This window comes from Schistocerca gregaria, chromosome 3 (genome assembly GCF_023897955.1).
Source record: "Schistocerca gregaria isolate iqSchGreg1 chromosome 3, iqSchGreg1.2, whole genome shotgun sequence".
Lineage (NCBI taxonomy): Eukaryota > Metazoa > Arthropoda > Insecta > Orthoptera > Acrididae > Schistocerca > Schistocerca gregaria.
In genome coordinates, this window is record NC_064922.1 from 607,455,945 (window position 1) to 607,476,445 (window position 20,501).

The 20,501-nt window shown below is 41.3% G+C and overlaps 1 protein-coding gene across 2 annotated transcripts in view; it reads right to left on the reverse strand.

Annotated features, from left to right (window-relative positions):
* Positions 1 to 17,308: 17,308 nt before the first annotated feature.
* The window catches only part of LOC126355740 (UDP-glycosyltransferase UGT5-like), a 93,318-nt gene continuing 90,125 nt past the window's right edge, over positions 17,309 to 20,501 (reverse strand). Inside the window, exons 5-7 of one of the 2 annotated variants that reach the window (XM_050006120.1) lie at positions 18,825 to 19,047; positions 18,523 to 18,742; positions 17,309 to 17,820 (exon numbers count right to left, since the gene is read on the reverse strand). In XM_050006120.1, coding sequence (XP_049862077.1) covers positions 17,544 to 17,820; positions 18,523 to 18,742; positions 18,825 to 19,047 — 720 coding nt within the window. In that variant the 3' untranslated portion in view covers positions 17,309 to 17,543. Of the gene's footprint in view, positions 17,874 to 18,522; positions 18,743 to 18,824; positions 19,048 to 20,501 lie in introns of both variants that reach the window. The other variant, XM_050006121.1, reaches the window with a different exon arrangement.

The window sequence follows — 20,501 nt, forward strand, 5'->3', positions numbered from 1 at the left end:
GGGACTGGGAAGGGAGATTACGCCGCTGGATCACCTGCTGCCTCCGATTTAGCACCTGTGATAGTGCTTTCCATGGCGCTTGATGGACCGGCGAGATCGAGGTCCTCAGCGGACGCCAGAATCTCCACCGCATCCTCAGACACAGAGCTGGAAGGTTGCGGTGGGATGGCTGCCACCGTGAGTTCCTTGGGCTGAGAGCTCTTCTTGGGTTTCTCACGCCGTTCCTTGGGTCGCACCGACTGGGAGGGCTTCACCGATTCAGTCTCCGGGACGGAGGAGGATCTTGAAGCCCTACGACCAGCTGATTGCGGGCACTTACGCCACTGTCGGTCGTCAGCCTTCTCGCTGGCGGAAACCTGGGAAGGGAGGGACCCAAGGGACCCCTTGCGAGCGTGAGAAGCCGAAGAAGTTGGACACTTCTCCGGCTTAGAAGTGGGGACGGACGTCCCCGATGGGTGGGATGGTGTTGCTCCTGAGGTAGGTGGCGCAGGAGCAACGCGATGGGTAGAGCCCCCCACTGGCGAGGGTGCAGGAGGAGTTGTACTACTCGTCGATCCGGCCAAAATTTGAGAAACAGACGGGGCTAGCACAGGTGTTGCAGCATCAGCGCAGGAAGATGTCATTCTCACAGGATGGAGTCGGTCGTATTTCCTTTTGGCCTCAGTATAGGTTAGTCGGTCCAGGGTCTTGTATTCCATGATTTTACGCTCTTTCTGGAAAATTCGGCAGTCTGGCGAGCAAGGTGAATGGTGCTTCCCGCAGTTGACACAGATGGGAGGCGGGGCACATGGAGTATTGGGATGTGATGGGCGTCCGCAATCTCGACATGTGAGGCTGGAAGTGCAGCGAGAAGACATATGGCCGAACTTCCAGCACTTAAAGCACCGCTTCGGGGAAGGGATATAGGGCTTAACGTCACATCGGTAGACCATCACCTTGACCTTTTCCGGTAAGGTATCCCCTTCGAAGGCCAAGATGAAGGCACCAGTAGCAATCTGATTTTTCTTCAGACCCCGATGAACGCGCCGGGCGAAATGTACACCCTGGCGCTCTAAATTGGCGCGAAGCTCTTCATCAGACTGCAAAAGAAGATCCCTATGGTAAATAACTCCCTGGACCATATTTAAACTCTTATGGGGTGTGATCGTAACGGCAACAACCCCCAACTTGTCACAAGCGAGTAACCGTCGTGACTGGGCAGAGGACGCCGTTTGTATCAGGACTGACCCAGAGCGCATTTTTGACAAGCCCTCCACCTCCCCAAACTTGTCCTCTAAATGCTCGACGAAGAACTGAGGCTTTGTGGAGAGAAAAGACTCCCCATCAGCCCTCGTACAAACTAAGAAGCGGGGCGAATAACTGCTACTGCCATCCTGAGACTTATGTTCCTCCCACGGTGTGGCCAGGGAGGGGAACGTTTTCGGATGGTACTTCTGAGCGTTAAACTGAGCCCGAGAACGCTTAGAGACTGCTGGCGGCTGGCCACCAGCGAAAGACTATGTACCACGCTTCATTGCGGGTCATCCGCCCTGATGCCACCTACTCCGACCAAGGGCCCTCTCCACGGGCGCCACCCAGCCACGGCAAGAGCCACCTGGCAGGATGGCCGTTGCCGGGAGTCCCGATACCCCAGGAGGATAGGCATCTACTCCTTGGCATACGTGGGGAGTTAACGGCGCAGGCATCAGCAGAGCGATCCCTGTGTTGTCAGGGGGCTACAACCAACAGGATACATGGCGGCCCCACCACAACGGACTGGCTACCGTGCTGGATGTTAGGTAACATGTGGTCCATGGTCGCCGTCGGTGCAGAAAGAGGCACTGCACAGTGCAAGGTATAATCTGCACGCAGAAACAGAGTCATGCCCAAGAAATGGAGAGCGGACAGGACTGCAATTCAACGGTGTATAAGCTGGCGAAAAGTCTGATCGTAAGATGGGCACAATGCACCAAGTAAGGCGCCCTTCTCCAATTGGCTCTCTCTTCGGAAAATTTTCAGAGATGGAGGTCAAACCCAACAGGGGACCATCATATAAGGCCGAAAATTTGAGACTCCTCTTAGTCGCCTCTTACGACAGGCAGGAATACCGCGGGCCTATTCTAACCCCCGAACCCGCAGGGGGTTGCAGCAATCAGGAAGGAATTTCTGTAATTCAAAACACGAAACTTTGGCTGTTATGTTTGGGTTGCAAAAGTTTCATCAGTATTTCCTGGGGCAGCAAGTGCAAGGGTGTAGTGATCATAGGGCACTTACGTTTTTTACAAACTTGTTAACTCAGCAGCATTAATTATTTAGGTGGACTTTATGTATTCAGCAGTATGACACTGAGATTAAGTACATTAAAGGTCTGAAAATGTAGTTGCTGATAAATTATCTAGAAGTATAGAAGAAGGGGCTGAGAATGAGAATTCATTTTTCTATAAAGAGTTTGTGTATATTTTTGCTACAATAATCAACATAGATGATGCAGGTCAACTGAAGTGGGTCTGTAAAGAACTAAAGCGAAAACAGAATATGGATGATAAGCTGAAGTTAGTTAAAAGTTATTTGGGAAACCAGAAATATCCCAACGTAGAGGAATACTGTAAACTACATAAAGGCGTCTAGTTTAGGAAGAAAGGGAACATTGAAACCCACTGGAAAATTTGTTTTCCAGAGCAACATGTACACAAAAATTTTGATCACTCTAAGGCAAGAAAATGAATCGCCAAGTTAAATGAGACTGTTATCTTTAACAATATGTGAAGGTATCTTGTGCATAAGAGTGAGAGAAGTTAGGGCAACTAATAGGATAAAACAAGGTCAAAAATATTGTGGGGAATCACAAACCAAACTCTATCTAGTGGCTGTGGACTTCTTCAGTCCTTTGCCTGAGAAGGGTGTGAAAGTTTTTGTGTTAGTTGACTGGTTTACGAAATTTGTAAATTATTCCCTACTAGAAAAGCAAACACAAAAGTAATTGTAAGTAAACTGAAAAAGGACTACTTCATTACATTGGGAGTACCTAAAACCACATTGCCAGGTAATGGCCCAAAGTTTGTTTCAAAAAGGTTCAAGAAGTGTTCAGAAAGTAAAAATATTGAACATATTAAAGTTTCAGCATACCTTCCCTAAGGTAATGTGTGTGAGCGTATGAAGAAAGAGCTTAATAGGTTGTATAGATCTTATTGCCATAGAAAGCATACAGCATGGCCTCAATATTTAGAGTATTTTGAGGAGTTCATCAATAATTTGAAGCATGAAGCAACAGCTTTTGTCCCATGCGAGATGATGTCCTTAATAAGAGCCGATAATTTACTGTTTGAATTGGTGGAACTGGTGGAGATTGCCGATGTTTCATTGGGGAAATGGGAAAAAAACGGCTAGATAAAATATTAGCAAGAAGGCACTTGGGAAAAAGACGCGACATGGTGCTAGACCACCCCTCACTACTTTTCTCATAGGCAATTTGGTTTTAGTGAAAACTAGGGAAAAGTTGAAGAAGATCACGTCAGGAACAAAGAGGTTTACAGATGAGTACATGGGTCCTCTTATGGTCGTAGAAAACCCGCATCCAAATGCTTAAAGAATGGAATACTGGAAGTCTGGGAAATCTTTTTGATTAAGAAACACTGTTGACCTGAAGAGTATTTTCAGTAACAGTAGGAGTAAAATCAGGTAGGGGGGCTGCTGACTTTTGTAGGAACACCCTTTGGCGAGTGGTACCTTCTCTAGTTAGGTGTTTCTGTTCTTATTTTCTGGTGCACTCTATCCTAACTCTTATCCATCTGGGTCCTGTTCCTGCTGTGCTCTTCGATTTTTGTTTTACTTTTCAATCTGGGGTCTACACTATTTTATGTTGCCATACCTTTTGTGGATCACTTGATTTGGAAATGGAACCTTTGGTGCAGCTATACATTTGTAACACCTGTCAACTCTTGCATAAAAATTCTTGCAAAGTAGGGCAAGAAATAATTTTTGTTGTAGCATTATTTTGTATGCTTAGCGTTCAATGTTCTGTATGGATGTTAAATTTGGCAGTAATAAGGTTCTGGTATTCATTCTTGTTAGTAAATTTGAGTCAACTGTGGAGTTTGGTAAAATTAATATATACTGTGCTGAAAGAAGTTTAGTGATGGGCAGTAGTAACAATATTTAAGAAAGCAAAATTGCATCTGCTTCAGTGAAAGTCAGTCGTTAGTGAGTATGGGCAGTAGGGCCTGAAGTTGATGTTTTTGTAGGGAGTAACACACAAAAAGTGGTGCTTACTCCAACGAAGGGGAGGAAGTTTAGAATTAATGTTATGTATGTTGTTGTAGAAATGGTAATGCTCTAAAGGCTGCATACTTTAAAGAAGTACGAGAGGTTTATGCGGAGGAGAAAGGTGTTGATGTTACAACAGCTGAAACTGTAAGCGATGAAATGTAACTTAATGAGGTAAGATATGTTGCATTTGGTATGAATGTAAGTGTTCAAAGATGGAGAATGTGATTCCAGTAATTGGATAGCCAGGGAAAAATACATTCATAAATGGGCCCTTCAAAGTGGTGAGTTTAGTTACGCTGAAGGTATCAGGCAGATGAAGGAGCTGGCGTTAATACCTCAGAGGGCATTACACTCTTTGTAATGCTATGTAATTGGCGATTACGAGGTGCTAGAGTTATTGACAATACTACTTCAACATCATTTCGTGTTGTTAGTCACCCTCTTCTATCTTTCTGAACTTTGATCTATCATCTTCAACTTTTTTCACTTCTGTAGTAAAGCAGAAGTTCGCACCCGTGGTCTAGGAGTGGTGTCTTTGACTAATAATCAAAACGTACTCCGTCCAGGGTTCGAAATCCGCGACTGCTTAAATTTTGATTAATAATAATCAGTGGCGGCCGAAGACTTTCGGAATAAGAAGTCAGCCTCATTCTGACAACTGCTTTGGCGAAGAGGCCGGAGGAGCGTACAGGTACAGGGCACTCTCTTGTTCTATGGGTGGGAAACTGCTCCTAAAGGCGGAAGAATCAGCAATGATCACCGGCATAAGGATGCAGAAGATAATGGAAATTCCTGCAATAAACACACGTAACGTGTGTCCACAGCACATGTGGCCTGTAATTGAAAAAAAAGGTCATGGCGATTTCTCCATTGACAAAACATTCCGGAATAGTTTCCCATTCGGAACTCCGAGAGGGGACAGCCAAGGGGGAGGTGACCATGAGAAAATGATTAAATAATCAATAAAAGGATAACGTTCAACGGGTCGGGGACTGGAATATCAGAAGCTTGAACGTGGCAGGAAAAAACTATAAAATCCGAAAAGGGAAATGCAAAGGCTCAATCTAGATACAGTGGGGGTCGGTGAAATGAAATGGAAATAAGACAATGATTTCTGATAAGATGAGTATAGGGTAATATCAACGGTAGCAGAAAATGGTATAACGGGAGTAAGTTTTATTACGAATAGGAATGTAGGGCAGAGAGTATTTACTGTGAAAAGTTCATTCGCAGGATTGTTATAATCAGAATCGACAGTAAACCAACACCGACAATTGTAGTTCAGGTATACATGCCAACGTCGTAAGCTGATGATGAAGAGATAGAGAAAGTATATGAGGAGGATGATAGGGTAATACAGTACGTACAGGGATATGAAAAACTAATAATCATGAGGGACTGAAATGCAGTTGTAGAGGAAGGAGTAGAAGAAAAGGTTACAGGAGAATATGGGCTTGGGACGAGGGATGAGACAGGAGAAAGACTAATTGAGTTCTGTAATAAATTTCAGCTAGTAATAGCGAATGCTCTGTTCAAGAACCACAAGAGGAGGAGGTATACTTGGAAGAGGCCGGGTGATAGAGGAAGAATCAGTTCGTTAACATCTCGATCACACAGAGATTCCTAAATCAGATGCTGGTTTGTAAGGCGTACCCAGGAGCAGGTATAGATTCAGATTACAATGTAGAAGTGACGAAGAGTAGGCTGAAGTTTAATAAACTACTCAGGAAGAATCCATACGCAAAGCAGTTGAATACGGAAGCACTAAGGGATGACGAGATACGCTGTAAATTCTCTAAGGCTGTAAATACAGTAGTAAGGAATAGCTCGGTAGGCAGTACAGTTGAAAGGGAATGGACATCTTTAAAAAAGAGCAGCACAGGAGTAGTATAGAAAAACGTAGGTACAAAGAACGTAACTGCGAAGAAACCACGTATAACAGAAGAAATACTTTAGTTTATCGATGAAAGGAGGAAGCACAAAAATGTTTTGGGAAACTGAGGAATATAGAAATGAAAGTCGCTGAGGAATGAAATAAATAGGAAGTGCAGGGAAGCTAAGACTGAATGGCTGCATGAAGAATGTGAAGAAATCGAAAAAGAAATGATTGTCCGAAGGACAGACTCAGCATACAGGAAAGTGAAAACAACCTTTGATGTCATTAAAACGAAGGGTGGTAACATTAAGAGTGCAACGGCAATTCCACTATCAAAGGAAGACGAGAGAGCGGACAGGTGGAAAGAATACATTGAAAGCCGCCATAAGTGGCAAGATTTGTGTGATGTTATAGAAGGAGAAACAGGAGTCGATTTGGAAGAGATAGGGAATCCTGTATTAGAATCAGAATTTAGGAGAGGTTTTTGAGACTTGAGATCAAAGAAGGCAGGAGTGGTAGATAACATTACGTCATAATTTCTAAAATCGATGGGAGTAGGAGCAACAAAACGACTATTCACGTTGGTGTGTAGAATGTAGGAGTCAGGCGAAATACCATCTGACTTTCGAAAAAATATCGTCCACACAATACCGATGATTGCAAGAGCTGACAAGTGTGAGAATTATCACACAATCAGCTTAACAGCTTATCCAGCCAATTTGCTGACAAGAATAATCTACAGAAGGATGGAAAAGAAAATTGAGGATGTTCTAAATGACGATCAGTTTGGCTTTAGGAAAGATAAAGGCAATTCTACTGTTACGGTTGATAATGGAAGCACGACTAAATAAAGGTAAACACACGTTCATAGGGTTTGTAACCTGGGGGTACGAATGTTGAAAATTTGCTGGTCTGATAAGGTAAGGAATAACCAGGTTCTTTGCAGAATCGAGGAAGAAAGGAATATGTGGAAAACTCTGACAAGAAGAAGGGACAGGATATAGTACATCAGTTAAGAGATCAGGGAATGATTTCCATGGTACTGAAATTCACAGCTTTTGGTGATAATGTAAATAACTAAATTTCGCATGGTGTCTTACTCGTGAACGTGTACTTTTTGTCACGTGAGACTGAAACACAACATTTGAGCGAACTGTGCTAAAATAAACAATCTGTTTGTGAACTTTCCGTGAAGGATAACCATGTGAACTTTTCAGTCTTGGTACAGCTTAGAGTAAGGCTTGGTAGTAACTGGTGTAGGCTGTGCAAGCTTATCCGATGGCAGGTTGTGGGTATGGCGAATGCCCGGTGAACCTCATCTGCCAGCGTGTGTAGTGAAAACACTAAAATTCGGAAGCGGTGGGGCTATGGTATGGTCGTGTTTTTCATGAAGGGGGCTTGCACAACTTGTCGTTTTGCGTTGCACTATCACAGCACAGGCCTGTATTGGTGCTTGAAGCATCTTCTTGATTCCCACTGCTGAAGAGCAATTCGGGGATGATGATTACATCTTTCAACACGATCGAGCACCTGTCTATGATGCACGGCCTGTGGCGGAGTGTTTATACGATAATAATATCCTTGTATTGGACTGACCTGCACAGAGTCCTGACCTGAATCCTATAGAATATCTTTGGGACGTTTTTGGAACGCTGACTTAGTGCCAGCCCTCACCGATCGACATTGGTATCTTTCCTCAGTGCAGCACTCCGTGAAGAATGGGCTGCCATTCCCCAACAAACTTTCCAGCACCTGAATGAACGCATGCCTGCGATAGTGGAAGCTGTCATCTAGGCCAAGGGTGAGCCAACACCGTACTGAATTCCAGCGTTACCGATGGAGGACGCCACGAACCTATAAGTCATTTTCAGCAAGGTGTCCGGATACGTTTGATCACATAGTGTATATGGATGTTAAACAAGTAGTAATTTCTACACACGATACATATTTGGCTAGTATAGCGGCTGTAGGTACGGTAGTATAAAAGAGGATTTTAAAAATACTGTACACTAGAGTGTGACTGTTAGAGCGCCATAACTCGGTCAGTGGTATCGAAGAGCACTTGAAGTCGAGCGGCTCGTTAAATCTGTCAGACAAGAGACATCAATAAAGCAGTAATGACGAGTAGAAAGAGGACTATGCCGTGTAAGTTCGGATACATTCCACACTCACAATGTCTTAAAAACGAGGCTAAGGCAGGGTTACTATGGACTTATTACTTTGGTAAATGAATTTTTCCCAACTGCTAAGATATAAAATACGGCACAAAAGGAGCGTGCGCAGGCCAGTGTCGCCAAGCCATAGGCCGAGCAGTGCATGTGAAATTCAATTCCTGTAGATCAGTTTTGCTCCCCATAGGTTATTCAAGCGTCTGTTCTATTTGATGGTCTTTACAGATAGACAGTAAATTACTTAACTGGAAAAGAAAGAGTAGATAAAAGTAAATAAGGTGTGACGTAATCAGATCCTATGAAGCCACGCTTATACCCTCCTCTCCCACGAGAAGTAACTACATAGCTACTTACCGTACTGGATAGAAAGAACTAAAGGAATAATAGTGAAAACGGAACCTAGAGTTCTGTGTTTGTGCATCGTAGGAGTATGGTTCAAATGGCTCTGAGCAATATGGGACTTAACATCTGTGGTCATCAGTCCCCTAGAACTTAGAACTACTTAAACCTAATCAACCTAAGGACATCACACACATCCATGCCCGAGGCACGATTCGAACCTGCGACCGTAGCGGTCACGCGGTTCCAAGCTGAAGCGCCTAGAACCGCACGGCTACACAGGCTCGCTCGTAGAAGTAAGACAGTGAACCTAGTGCAAATATCAAAAGGAAACAGCGGCACCAAAAGCTGAAGATTATTCAAGCGTGTTTACTTCAGACTTATTTAGGAGAATGTGGATCCCAAAAATAATTTTAATACATTAGTGCTTCGTCTGAAGCCAGTTTCTCAAGCACGTTTCCTAGGAGGAAGGAGCATGCCATTTTTAGCAACATCTTTTGCATTGTTATAGAAAGTAATCATTACGGAGAGTGGTGAAATTCATTGATGTGATGCTATTTGACATATATAATAATTTGTGAGATATAAAACAGAGGAAGAGATGAAATTTACTGATGACTCAGGACAGTATTTCAAAATAGCATTTCTTTAGTGACGTATAAAACAGAGAGAAGAAATTTATACATAAGGCAGAATTTTAGATGCTTGTGAAGTTTTGGTAAATAAGCTAGATGCATTATGTATTTTTGATGACGTGTCTACACTTGGGAGATAATACGTTCCGTATTCGTATTTTTTAAGATAATACAGATTTAGATAGTTTTGAACATAGCGCATAATTCAATCGATCAGATGTTTTTGCATATATGCACCTATATGACGCTCCACAGGTCACCGTATGGTGCATGGCGGAGGGTACCTTTCATCACTACTAGCTATTTCCTTTTCTGTTATACTCGCAAGTGGAGTGAGGAATAAACGGCTGTCTCTATTATTCTGTGCGAGCCCCAAACCCTCTTCCCTTAACGTCGCGCTCCTTACCCAATATGTACGTCTCCTGCAGTAGAATCTTACTGCAGTTAGCTACAAGTGACAATTCTCTAAATTTTATCAACAGATTTTCGCGAAAAGAATGTCGTCCTTCCTGTATGGATGTCCATTTGAATTTACGAATCATTTCCGCAACACTCGCGTGTTGGTCGAATTTACCGGTAACGCATCCAGCAGCATCCCTCTTGAACTGCTTCAACGTTTTCCTTTAATATGACATCGAGGGGATCCGATAACTGGAGCAGTACTCAGGGATGGGTTGCTCTAGTGTTCTATATACGGTCTCCTTTATGGATGACACGTACTTTTCTAACCTTTTTCCAATAATCTGTAGTCGACCATTGGCCTTCCCTACTACCGACGCTGAATGATCGCTTTGCAAGTTTGCTTTCCCCACTCATCTGCTCTAAATTACATATTCCTACTTTTAGAACAAGCTGTCATTCAACACAACAAACAGAAATTCTGTCAAAGTCATCCTGTATCCTTTAACAGTCACTCAACGGCAATACTTATCCGTAAAATACAGCATCATCCGTAAGATCGTCTGCTTTTATAGTGAACAAGAAGGGCCGTATCACTCCTCCCTGAGGCACTCCTGACCATACCCTTGTCTCTGATGAACATTCCTCGTCGACGACAACATACTGGGTTCTATTACTTAAGAATTCTTCGAGTCACTCACACAGCTGGAAACCTATTCCATAGGTTTGTACCTTCGTTAACAGGCTAGACTGGAGCTCTAAAAATATGAACTGTGACTGTTGCCTTTCGTCTATAGTTCGCACTATATCATCTGAGAAAAGGACAAGCGAAGTTTCGCGCGAGCGATGCTTTCTAAAACCGTACTGAATCGTGTAAATAAGCTTATTGATCTCAGAGAAATTTATTGTATTCTAACTAAGAATTCGTTCAAGAATTATACACCTAAGCTATTTTAGGAATATTCCTGTAATTTCACGGGTCCTTTCTTTCACACTTCTTATATACAGGAGTCATCTCCACTTTTTTCCAGTCGTGTGCATCTTCGCACTGAGCAAGAGATCCGTGATAAATGAAAGCTAAGTAAGGGTCAGTTCCATTAAGGGCGCATTGAACGGAGATTATTTTGAAAAACACGACTTTGTAGAGAATTTTAAAATTTTCTTGGCGAATTAAATGTTCAAACAATTTTCCGGCTTGCAGCCGATCTTCGTTTAATTCATCGTGAGGTATTTAGACTGCCGAAATACCGTGCGATAAATTAAACGACGCCAGGCCGCAAGCCCGAAATTTGTTTGGACAGGGTTTTGTAGTCAAGAGAGTGGGGAATGATGTGTGTATTGGAATCCTGAATAAAACCAATCTGGTTTCAGGAAAAAGAAGTATTGCATTACTTATTGCACGCCCATCGTATGTAGGTGCGTGAGAAACCGAGTGCTGTAATCGAATTTCTAATTGGAAGAGCTCGTTCACACATGGAGCACCCTCTGCTTCAGCGTGACAATGCCAGACGACACGCGATTGCTGCGACATCTGCAACAATCCGACGCCTTGGGTTCAATTGTCAGCGATAATTTTCAAATTGTTATAACTGTTGAAGCTGTTAATGGCTCTGAGAATTCAATATGAAGCAATAAAAATTTTTGGTCATTTCCCCAATAATATAAAATGTCTGACACGTATGGAAGCAAGCTTTAAATCGAAGTTAAAATAATTTCTCCTGAACAAAACGTTCTATTCCATTGACAAATTTCTGCTTAATAACTGGTAGCCAGTAAAAAAAAAATGTTTCAAGTGTAATTACATGAGTAGGAGTAAAATGCTAATATGTTCATTAATGTTGACATGTATATTGTGGTGTGCGTACTGTAAGACCTTCGGTACACATACCATCAGATTAGTTGAGTTGTCGCTCTAACGAAGTAGGCGAGTGTCTCGTGGTGTTATTATGGCGTGTTTATCTTCTGCCGTTAGGTCAGACGATCGAAATGCCACCTGCACTCTTAGAGTAGCAGATTGACGGTGACCAACTTTAAACAGAACTTGATTAATTTTCACATACATTTATTAAAATAATAAAAAAAGGTAGATATTACGTAACTTGATTGTGGATGCTGTTTACAATTGACAATCTGAAGTTCCTTTGGTCTTGGTACGTCAATCTTATTCTAACATATTTCTGATATTTGACCAAGTGTCTATTCATTTATCTTCATGGCTATGTACAGGAATATGATAATGTTACTGGGCACACACTGAAACTTGACTATAGACAAATGCAGACTAATGCAAACTAATGCAGACTGCTTAATCAGAAGTCTGAACATTCGTTATAATACCTCGAGCGTTCAGGTATCACTGCACGAGTGTGATCCGTGAGGAGAAAAGGTTCTACATCAGCAGCAATCTCATTGGCTGCATTGCATATTAATACGTGGATCGGCGGAAGCAGAATTTGGTCTGTCTCTAAGACAGCGCCATCTCGTAGTGCAGAGATGGACGAGCGCTGCGCCTGCGCTGTTGCGCTTAGCGGGGCGCGAGCTAGTGGGAAAGTTGTGTACGCGCTGACTACGCAGAACTTTGTACACAACATATACATATTCTGTAAACTGACTCGTTCCACATCATTTCGATAAAAGAATTGTTCAAATGACCTATGGAACATGTAACTAACCAGCTAACTAATTCTTCCATACAGTGCCGATTTGACCCCAGTTTCCAAAAACTGAAGAACACCTTTGTCGACATCATTTGATAGTGATGAAGCGGTGCAAGCACAGGTGAGGTTGCGGTTCTATCAGCAACGTCAAATATTCTACAGTGACGGTTTCAACAAACTACTCTCTCGTTGGGAGAAACATGATTATCGCCAGGGTGACTATGTTGCGAAATAAATTTCTAGACATGAAGAATAGAGATGGAAAATGTAAACAAGGCCTGCTTTATTTAGAAAGCTTTTACAGTTTTCACATTAAAGAAATCTGAGGCATTACTTTGCAGAAGGCTCTCGTAAATTATGTACATCCATTGCCAAAGTAGTCTGATGTGCAGAACTTAAGGATGAAGGTAACTTTCGGATAATGCGTTGATGCCAAACAGTAAAGCTCGAGCAAATTTGGACCGTGCATAGAAAGAACTACTGCAATTATAGCACAGTAGGTAACTGAAAGAAATACGCAATGAGACGAACGAAATGACAATTTTATTCAAAGACAGTAATTACACTGAAGCCACCACTTTCAATATGGTCCCCTGGACACTATAAGGGGCGGGACATGGTTTGTAATAGTGTGTGTAGTCACTACGGATGGGAATGCCTGCTTTGCTGTGTGCCGCCACGCAGGTCACAGGGCTGAATATGGGTTGTCGTGGTGGTGCGTTCAGTTCTCCCACCAGCGTGGCTGTCAACTGCTCGATGTTCGCAGGTGCATGAGGGTGGTGTTGCAGTATGCACCCGAAAGGCGATCGATGGGATCTAAGTCGGGGGAGGCCAGTCCATTTGCCGAATATCTTCTCGTTCAGGAAAAGCTCCTCCTCTTCCTGTTCCTCCTCCTTCTCCTGCGCAGTTCAATGCCGTCATGCATGTCATCCTTAATACTGAAGTCAGGGCTGAATGCTCCCCTGAAAATACACACTCCGAAACGAGTACAGTGTCCAGTAACGTTGACCGACGAGTGTACCGTGTTCCAAAATTTGAAGGTCAGTGCGCCCTTGTAAAATTATGGCTTCCAACAACATAACTCCTGTACCACCAAAACGATCATATTCGATAATGTTTCTAGGTGCATTACGTATCTTCATATGGCGAGAGGTAATGATGAAATGTCCAGGGACCGACATGAATTGCCGTGACTTCATAGTAAGTATCATCTTCGAATGAAAGTGTCATTTATGATCGTCCCATTGTGTATTTCTTTCCGTTACTTTTTGTCTATTACACTGTAACAGTTCTTTCTGTCCGTGGTCCGATTTTTATCGAGCTATGCAAATGTTACTTTACTGCTTAGTTTTTCGCACTATTGTTTGATACTAATCTGCTCTTTCCAAAGTAAATACTCTTTTAGTCTTCTTGCAGGACTTCTTAACTTCAGTTGCCATCGTCGATATGACATCAAGATCAATAATCCCTGTCTATACTGTCTATAAGATCAAATCTGTTTGTAGCTGCGGGGTTCAAAATATTTCCATTGTGCGTGTTTATGTGTGTGTGTGTTGTCGAATCAGCTGCTTCAGACAATTTTCCGAAAACATGTTCAGAACTACCTCACAAGACTGTCTGGCAATACCACCTGCAATGGATATATAAATATCCCATTCTATACTCGGAAAATCAAAATGGCCTATAACTAACACGACGTAATCGGGGTACTTCCGCACTACTGCGTTACTGAGCATAGATTTACTTTCAATTACTTTGTAAATGTCTCATCGGAATCGGTTGACCGATAAAACCATCCTATGATTAGCATGAGTTCAACGAGGCCGGTTATTCTTGTTTAGATAATTTCACAGTCTGAGCCAGTATTGACCACGGTAGACACAATACTTATGGTGACACAATGAACACTACTCCTACTATGACATCTAATATTTCGTTTCAATATACGTTCTATGTCTCGCTAAATTCCTGTAAACTTACTATTCTGCGTTTCATCTAGCTCTTTGTTTCGGAAATAATTTCAGCGCTACAACTTTTCCGGTCAGCAAAAAATTCAGAAAACTTGATACAAATTATTGGTAACTAACTGTTAAAGGCTTAACAGTTGTAGTGTCTTTACTTTGTACGTGATCTGGCTTCGCTCTGTGTGTATCGACTGGCGAGCGTTCATCAGGGGACTTCAAACTATGGCCTAACCTAAAAGAAAAGAAAGACATTTATTCTACAGGTAATCTGCTTCCAAAGTAGCTGCTTCCTCTCTGTAACTCTTCCTGACATATCAGTCCCACAGTTTTCCAACCCATAACGCAGGTTCACACATCTACAGACGACAGGTGAGAAGGTCTCAGAATCGATGGAGCCTCTGACTGAAACCCTCCACTCGGTTCCACCTACAAAGAACACGATTCAATTCTGGACACAATTTGGCAAACTTTGATCCTTGATTGCACCGCATGAACATGGTTCCAATTGATTCAATTCTGGCGAAAGTTACATAATTTTGTCACTGAAGTATTGCTAATTAAGTAGTTTTGATAAACAATGAAATACCATAGTACTGGCAACATCTTTTTGTTTTTTTTTAACTAGAGCACCATTTCAATTAATGTGAAAATCACACAATTTTCGCACCATTTCAATTAATGTGAAAATTACACAATTTTCTTTCAAAATAATACTGGTCATTTGACTTGAAATTGGAACCCACATACTGGTTGTGTGTGTCATCTATGTTCTTGAATTTCCTGCTAACGTTAAGTAATAGGAAAAGGCGTATGGCTTGTAAAATCTTTATTATGGTTCCACTGATAAGGGCTGTGCCTCTTCACATTGTGGCGACGACATTACAGATAGCAGTGCGTGGCTTGTGATTTAATGGCTAGGGCAGCGACCTAAACAAGTGACGTCACAAATGTAAACAAAGTACACCAGAGGGAACATGGCGCTTCTATTTTTGCATCGCCTATTGAATTTCAAACTATGGTCTTAGAACGAAAATCTGGAAAATATAAACTCGCTCCAATCCGAAATTGTTGATAGCTGTGGCAGATTCTAAGATCAGAATGGCTCTACACGCAAAAAGAGCTGAGCCTTTTTATAGAGGGTAACTGGGTTTCTCATCAACTGCGACAACCAATTCACTTTGGCATTCGTCAATCCAAATCGTAATTTTCGCCTTGTGTTCTATCTTGAAACTAAAAATACCAAAAAGTACTTGATGAGAGTCTGATTAAAATGAAATATCTAAATAAATTTGTCGACAAATATTTCGCCCACAGTCGCAATTAAAGTGAATGCTATTTACACATAATTTTAAGTAAATTTATTCTTATTGGACTGTGCCTTGAACCTCTGCGATGTAAATTTAAGTGGCACGTCAGTCTCGTAGGAAATGATCTGCTGTTTCTGCTGGTTTTGTCTAAATTTATGTAGCTACGATAGATTTTAAATTATGAGCGAATCTATGCAAAAATGATTTGAAAACAGCAATGAAATTCTGATAACTAAAAAACCTAAATTTTGTTCATAGTGTGTGGTTATGTTGTCCAATACAAGCTACAGTGCTATTTTTGTATATGTTTTGCACACTTAGACTCACCTTATTAATTATTTAATTCAGACTCTTCTCAGGGACTAGTTATGTGCTTGAATAATCATTTGAGTAGCTTATACTGTTTGTTTCAACGAATGGTTTCATTTTGTAGGTCGATCTTCTCTGTGGCTCAATTAGTGTAGATATTGTTACAATTACTTCAGAAAGCCGTTACTGATTCATTTCCCACCTGTTAATTAATTAAGTACTTCACTTGCATTGGCAACCAATACATCAACGCTATTATCTCAGTGTCTTTCTAATTTGATGCATCGTGCTCTGCTGTACATTCACTGGTTTACACTTCACATATGTAAACATGTATTAACTTGTAACGACTCCTGCGAATCAGACGAGCGTCCGCACGCTCCAACTGAAACACATCATCTCAGAGCTCTATTCAGGCTGAAGTGTCACAAGGGTTACACTGAGATTACAATCTTCGGTCATTTAAGCTGACAGTGGCGTTTAGTGAGGAACTTTGGTTTTTATCTTTTGTGGGTAGTAATCTAACATCTTAGCCTCATGTGGCGATCAGCAAACCTATTTGCCACTGTGCCTCTTCTGATATTACTGATGATTGAAATGGCTCTGAGCACTATGGGACTTAACATCTGAGGTCATCAGTCACTTAGAACATAGAACTACTTAAACCTAAGTAACCTAAGGACATCACACACATCCATGCCCGAGGCAGGATTCGAACCTGCGACCGTAGCGGTCTCACGGTTCCAGACTGAAGCGCCTAGAACTTCTCGACCACTCCGGCCAGCTTATATTGCTAGTACCATCTTAAACCAGGTTCTATTGAAGACCATCCTGGGATCATACACAGTACACAGGCATATCCTTATTTAGATTGGATCTAGATCACAGAATAATTACTGTTTTATACAGATCGATGTTGACTGTCATGGAGGCAAAGTTAATGTTGCAGTTGGTGTTGCAATATTCCACCACCGTCATTTCTAGGAACTATATTCAAGTGTATATTTTGAAATAATTGTGTGTTTTATTAATAACATCAGTGTCACTATTAATACTACCTAAATTTGTGTTGCTGACAACAGTGACATCGATGAATATTAAAACTAGTTTCATATGTGTAAGGCAGAGTTAATATATGAAAACAGCAACACCCAAGAAATTGAACGAACTGTCACAGACATACACATACATACTCTCTCTCTCTCTCTCTCTCTCTCTCTCTCTCTCTCTCTCTCACGCACACACACACACACACACACACACACACACACACATACACACACACACACACAGAGAGAGAGAGAGAGAGAGAGAGAGAGAGAAATAGATACAGGAACTAGAAAATTAAATAGTGTAATTAATTCTCCAGTCTCCGAAATGTATAACAGTGCAAATTCCATTGAAACTAAAACAATGTGAAACAAAATACGTTTATTTTATACATAATATCGTCCTTTAATGAATAAAAATAATTATGCTCCAGTCACCTGCACAGCAGAGATTATTATTTTTTATTGGAGTATTATTTACGAACAAGGTGTCTAAAGGTAAAGTTCACAAACTATCACAGAAACGTCTTTCTGACCTCTCTCTTCAGATGTTCAATCTATAGAACGACTGCAGACACCTACAAATGTATCTTCACGAAGTCTTCTGCTTCAGATTGACAGCCAAAAGTCTTTTGCAGTAGGTGGCTGCCTTGTACAGCATGTAGGCCACGATGGACGCCATTGCAACAACGAACCCTATCACGTCGAGCAGCAGCAGCTGCCACCAGCTCAGGTCGAGGGCTGCACTGCGCATGTGCGGAGCACCCTTGTGACGTATCACGTACTCGATCCACCAGGCGGCAGTGTCCAGGGACCTCTCCTGGTGCTCACGGAATACTGCCGAGAACCGCTTCATGTTTTCTCGGTAGCTGTCGTAAAAGGGGACAGATAGTCATAGGCTACAAACAGCAATTCCGAGTAGCTGCAAAAGAATAGTGTAAAAAACAGCTGAACATAGTTAATGAAAAAGTAGGTGAACATGAATAAAAACGAAAGTCAGTGGTTCAAATGGCTCTGAGCACTATGGGACTTAACATCTGTGGTCATCAGTCCCCTAGGACTTAGACCTACTTAAACCTAACTAACCTAAGGACATCACACACATCCATGCCCGAGGCAGGATTCGAATCTGCGACCTTAGAAGTCGCGCGGCTCCGGACTGAGCGCCTAGAACCGCGAGACCACCGCGGCCGGCAAAAGTCAGTGTGCACTACGATAAAGTTTCTACAGTCGCATGGAAATGACTTTTTAAATGTAATAACAAAGAGGGGAAGTAAATTATCGCCATAAGCCATAAGATAGTAATCTGTGTGAGGAATTAAGTTCACCAACAGAAATTGTCCATGGTATGTCTAAAACAAAGACATATCTCGCGCAAGTTAATAAAGAAACCCCTATTATTTTTAAATATTATTTTGACTAGGCGAAACGAATGAGATAAAATTAAGGCTCACCTTTTGGTGACATAGACATCAATAGGAGTAAACAATAGTCAAACTAGAGGAGGAATGAAGTGGCTGTCTGTATGTTCCTTTGATAACATTAATGAAATTTAATATTCCTGTTCCTACCTGTCGTTTCCCAGAACTGTGTGAATGGCTTTCAGAATGGTATCAGTAGTGACATCTCCGAACAGCAGCTGGTAGCCAATACCAGCTTGTACCATCTTAGCCACATTGTGATACTGGTCTCCAATAAATGGAATTCCTATCAGGGGTACTGCAAAATAACTTGCTTCATTCATGCTCTGAAGTCCTCCCTGGGTAATGAACAGATGAATGTTTGGATGTGCTGGAAAAGCAAAAGAGAAGTAGGACAAATGACATTTACAGTGATGTACCTACAAGAACTAGTCTACTGTACAGAAGCTTACCCAAGACGTCCTGCTGGGGCAGCCACTTGGCTATCATAACATTCTCTGGCTGTCCAGGCAGGCTGTCTCCCTCCCACTTCCAGAGCACCCGCTGTGGTAACTGCACAAAAGCTTCCAAGAATGCAATTCGTTTGTGCTCGGGCATTGTACTACCCTTCACATTAGTACCAAGACTGAAGTAAATCACACCGTTTTTTGCACCATCAAGGAAATCTTGGATATCCTGCAAAATAATTAATATCGTTTTGTATACTCAGTCATTTTAAATAGGAGATGTGTCTTTCAAAGCACCACTTTCTCGCCGAATATGGATGATGATGTCTTCTCAGGATATCATCTGAGTCAAGGTGTCGTTCTGTGGCATCCTACTTGCCATCTTCAGGTCTGATAACATGAGAAGACTTCATCATCAAGAACGAAAATGTACTCTCAAGCTTCTCTCACTAATTAAGACTGCCATAGAGCTGTCTACAACCGATTTCAAAATGAGCACCATGTATTAGTACCATGTACATTAATAAATGTCAGCAAAACAAATTAACTTGTAGGAACACCAATTCAAAAATTTTCTATCTCACACAGCGCTACAGTTTAAGAGATTAGGTTCCAGTTTACCTAAAAAAAATTGATCCATAATTCTAGTTCTCATAAATGTAGAGATCCTGCAAACTTATAAAGCTCACTTTTTTGTATTATAATTACACTTTTCTTATGGCCTATTATAAAACTGCAATTACATCGAAGAATTTGGTGGTTGAGATTTTGTCCAACTTAAAAATGTGTCAATATGTGAAGTACATTTCATGTGACTCGATGGTCCTTTTTATCTTCTGGGTAGCATCACAATCTTAATAAATCGGAGAAAAGATATCATTCCACAAGGCTATATTTTAAAAATCTACTTCATTGAATCCTACTAGTTTTGAGTGTGGTCCAGTTTCAAGTGCATCTACGTCCACATCCAGATTAAAGTCGTTTTCCTGCAGTGTGGTTCTATGTAACTAACCACTACTGTGACAATCTTAAATATTTGAAAAAGAGACATTATATATTCAATGGAAAGCATTACATTCAGTACTGTACTAAAAAGTTCCTATGTGTACCTATTTATGTCTAAGAAAATGATTCTTTTGAACACTCATATAGCTACCAAATATTATGGACTTCTGTAACTGATTAGTCAACCAAGAAGTGAATTAGCTATCATTTAACACTGCAAAACTTTACTTGTGTAGATGAAATTGTGACATTCAGCGTTACATGATTCGCATACATCACAGAAATTTTAATTAATAGGTCGTTTCTTACTTATAGTTTTGATTTCGTATTTAGTAAGTTGCATTTTCTGTGGCTAAGCACTCCTAAAGCATAACAAGCTGTATTTTGGATGATCTTCAATGGGATATAAAAATATTGCAATGGTTTCCACAGGGTGTCAGACATCAAATTACAGTCATTTTTGAGGAAATAAGACTGCAATTATTTTTTCAAATTTGAACCACATGGAGGATTTCTTCAAGAGAGAATTATGTTTGTTGATATTCTTTCAAGAAGGAGCATCTCGAGTTTATTAACATTCACTGTAATATGCCACATTCAGATACTTCTCTTCATCACCCAGTAAGCATTTTATGTTTAATTTATGTCGTTAAAACTGTGTGTTTGTATACTGAGATT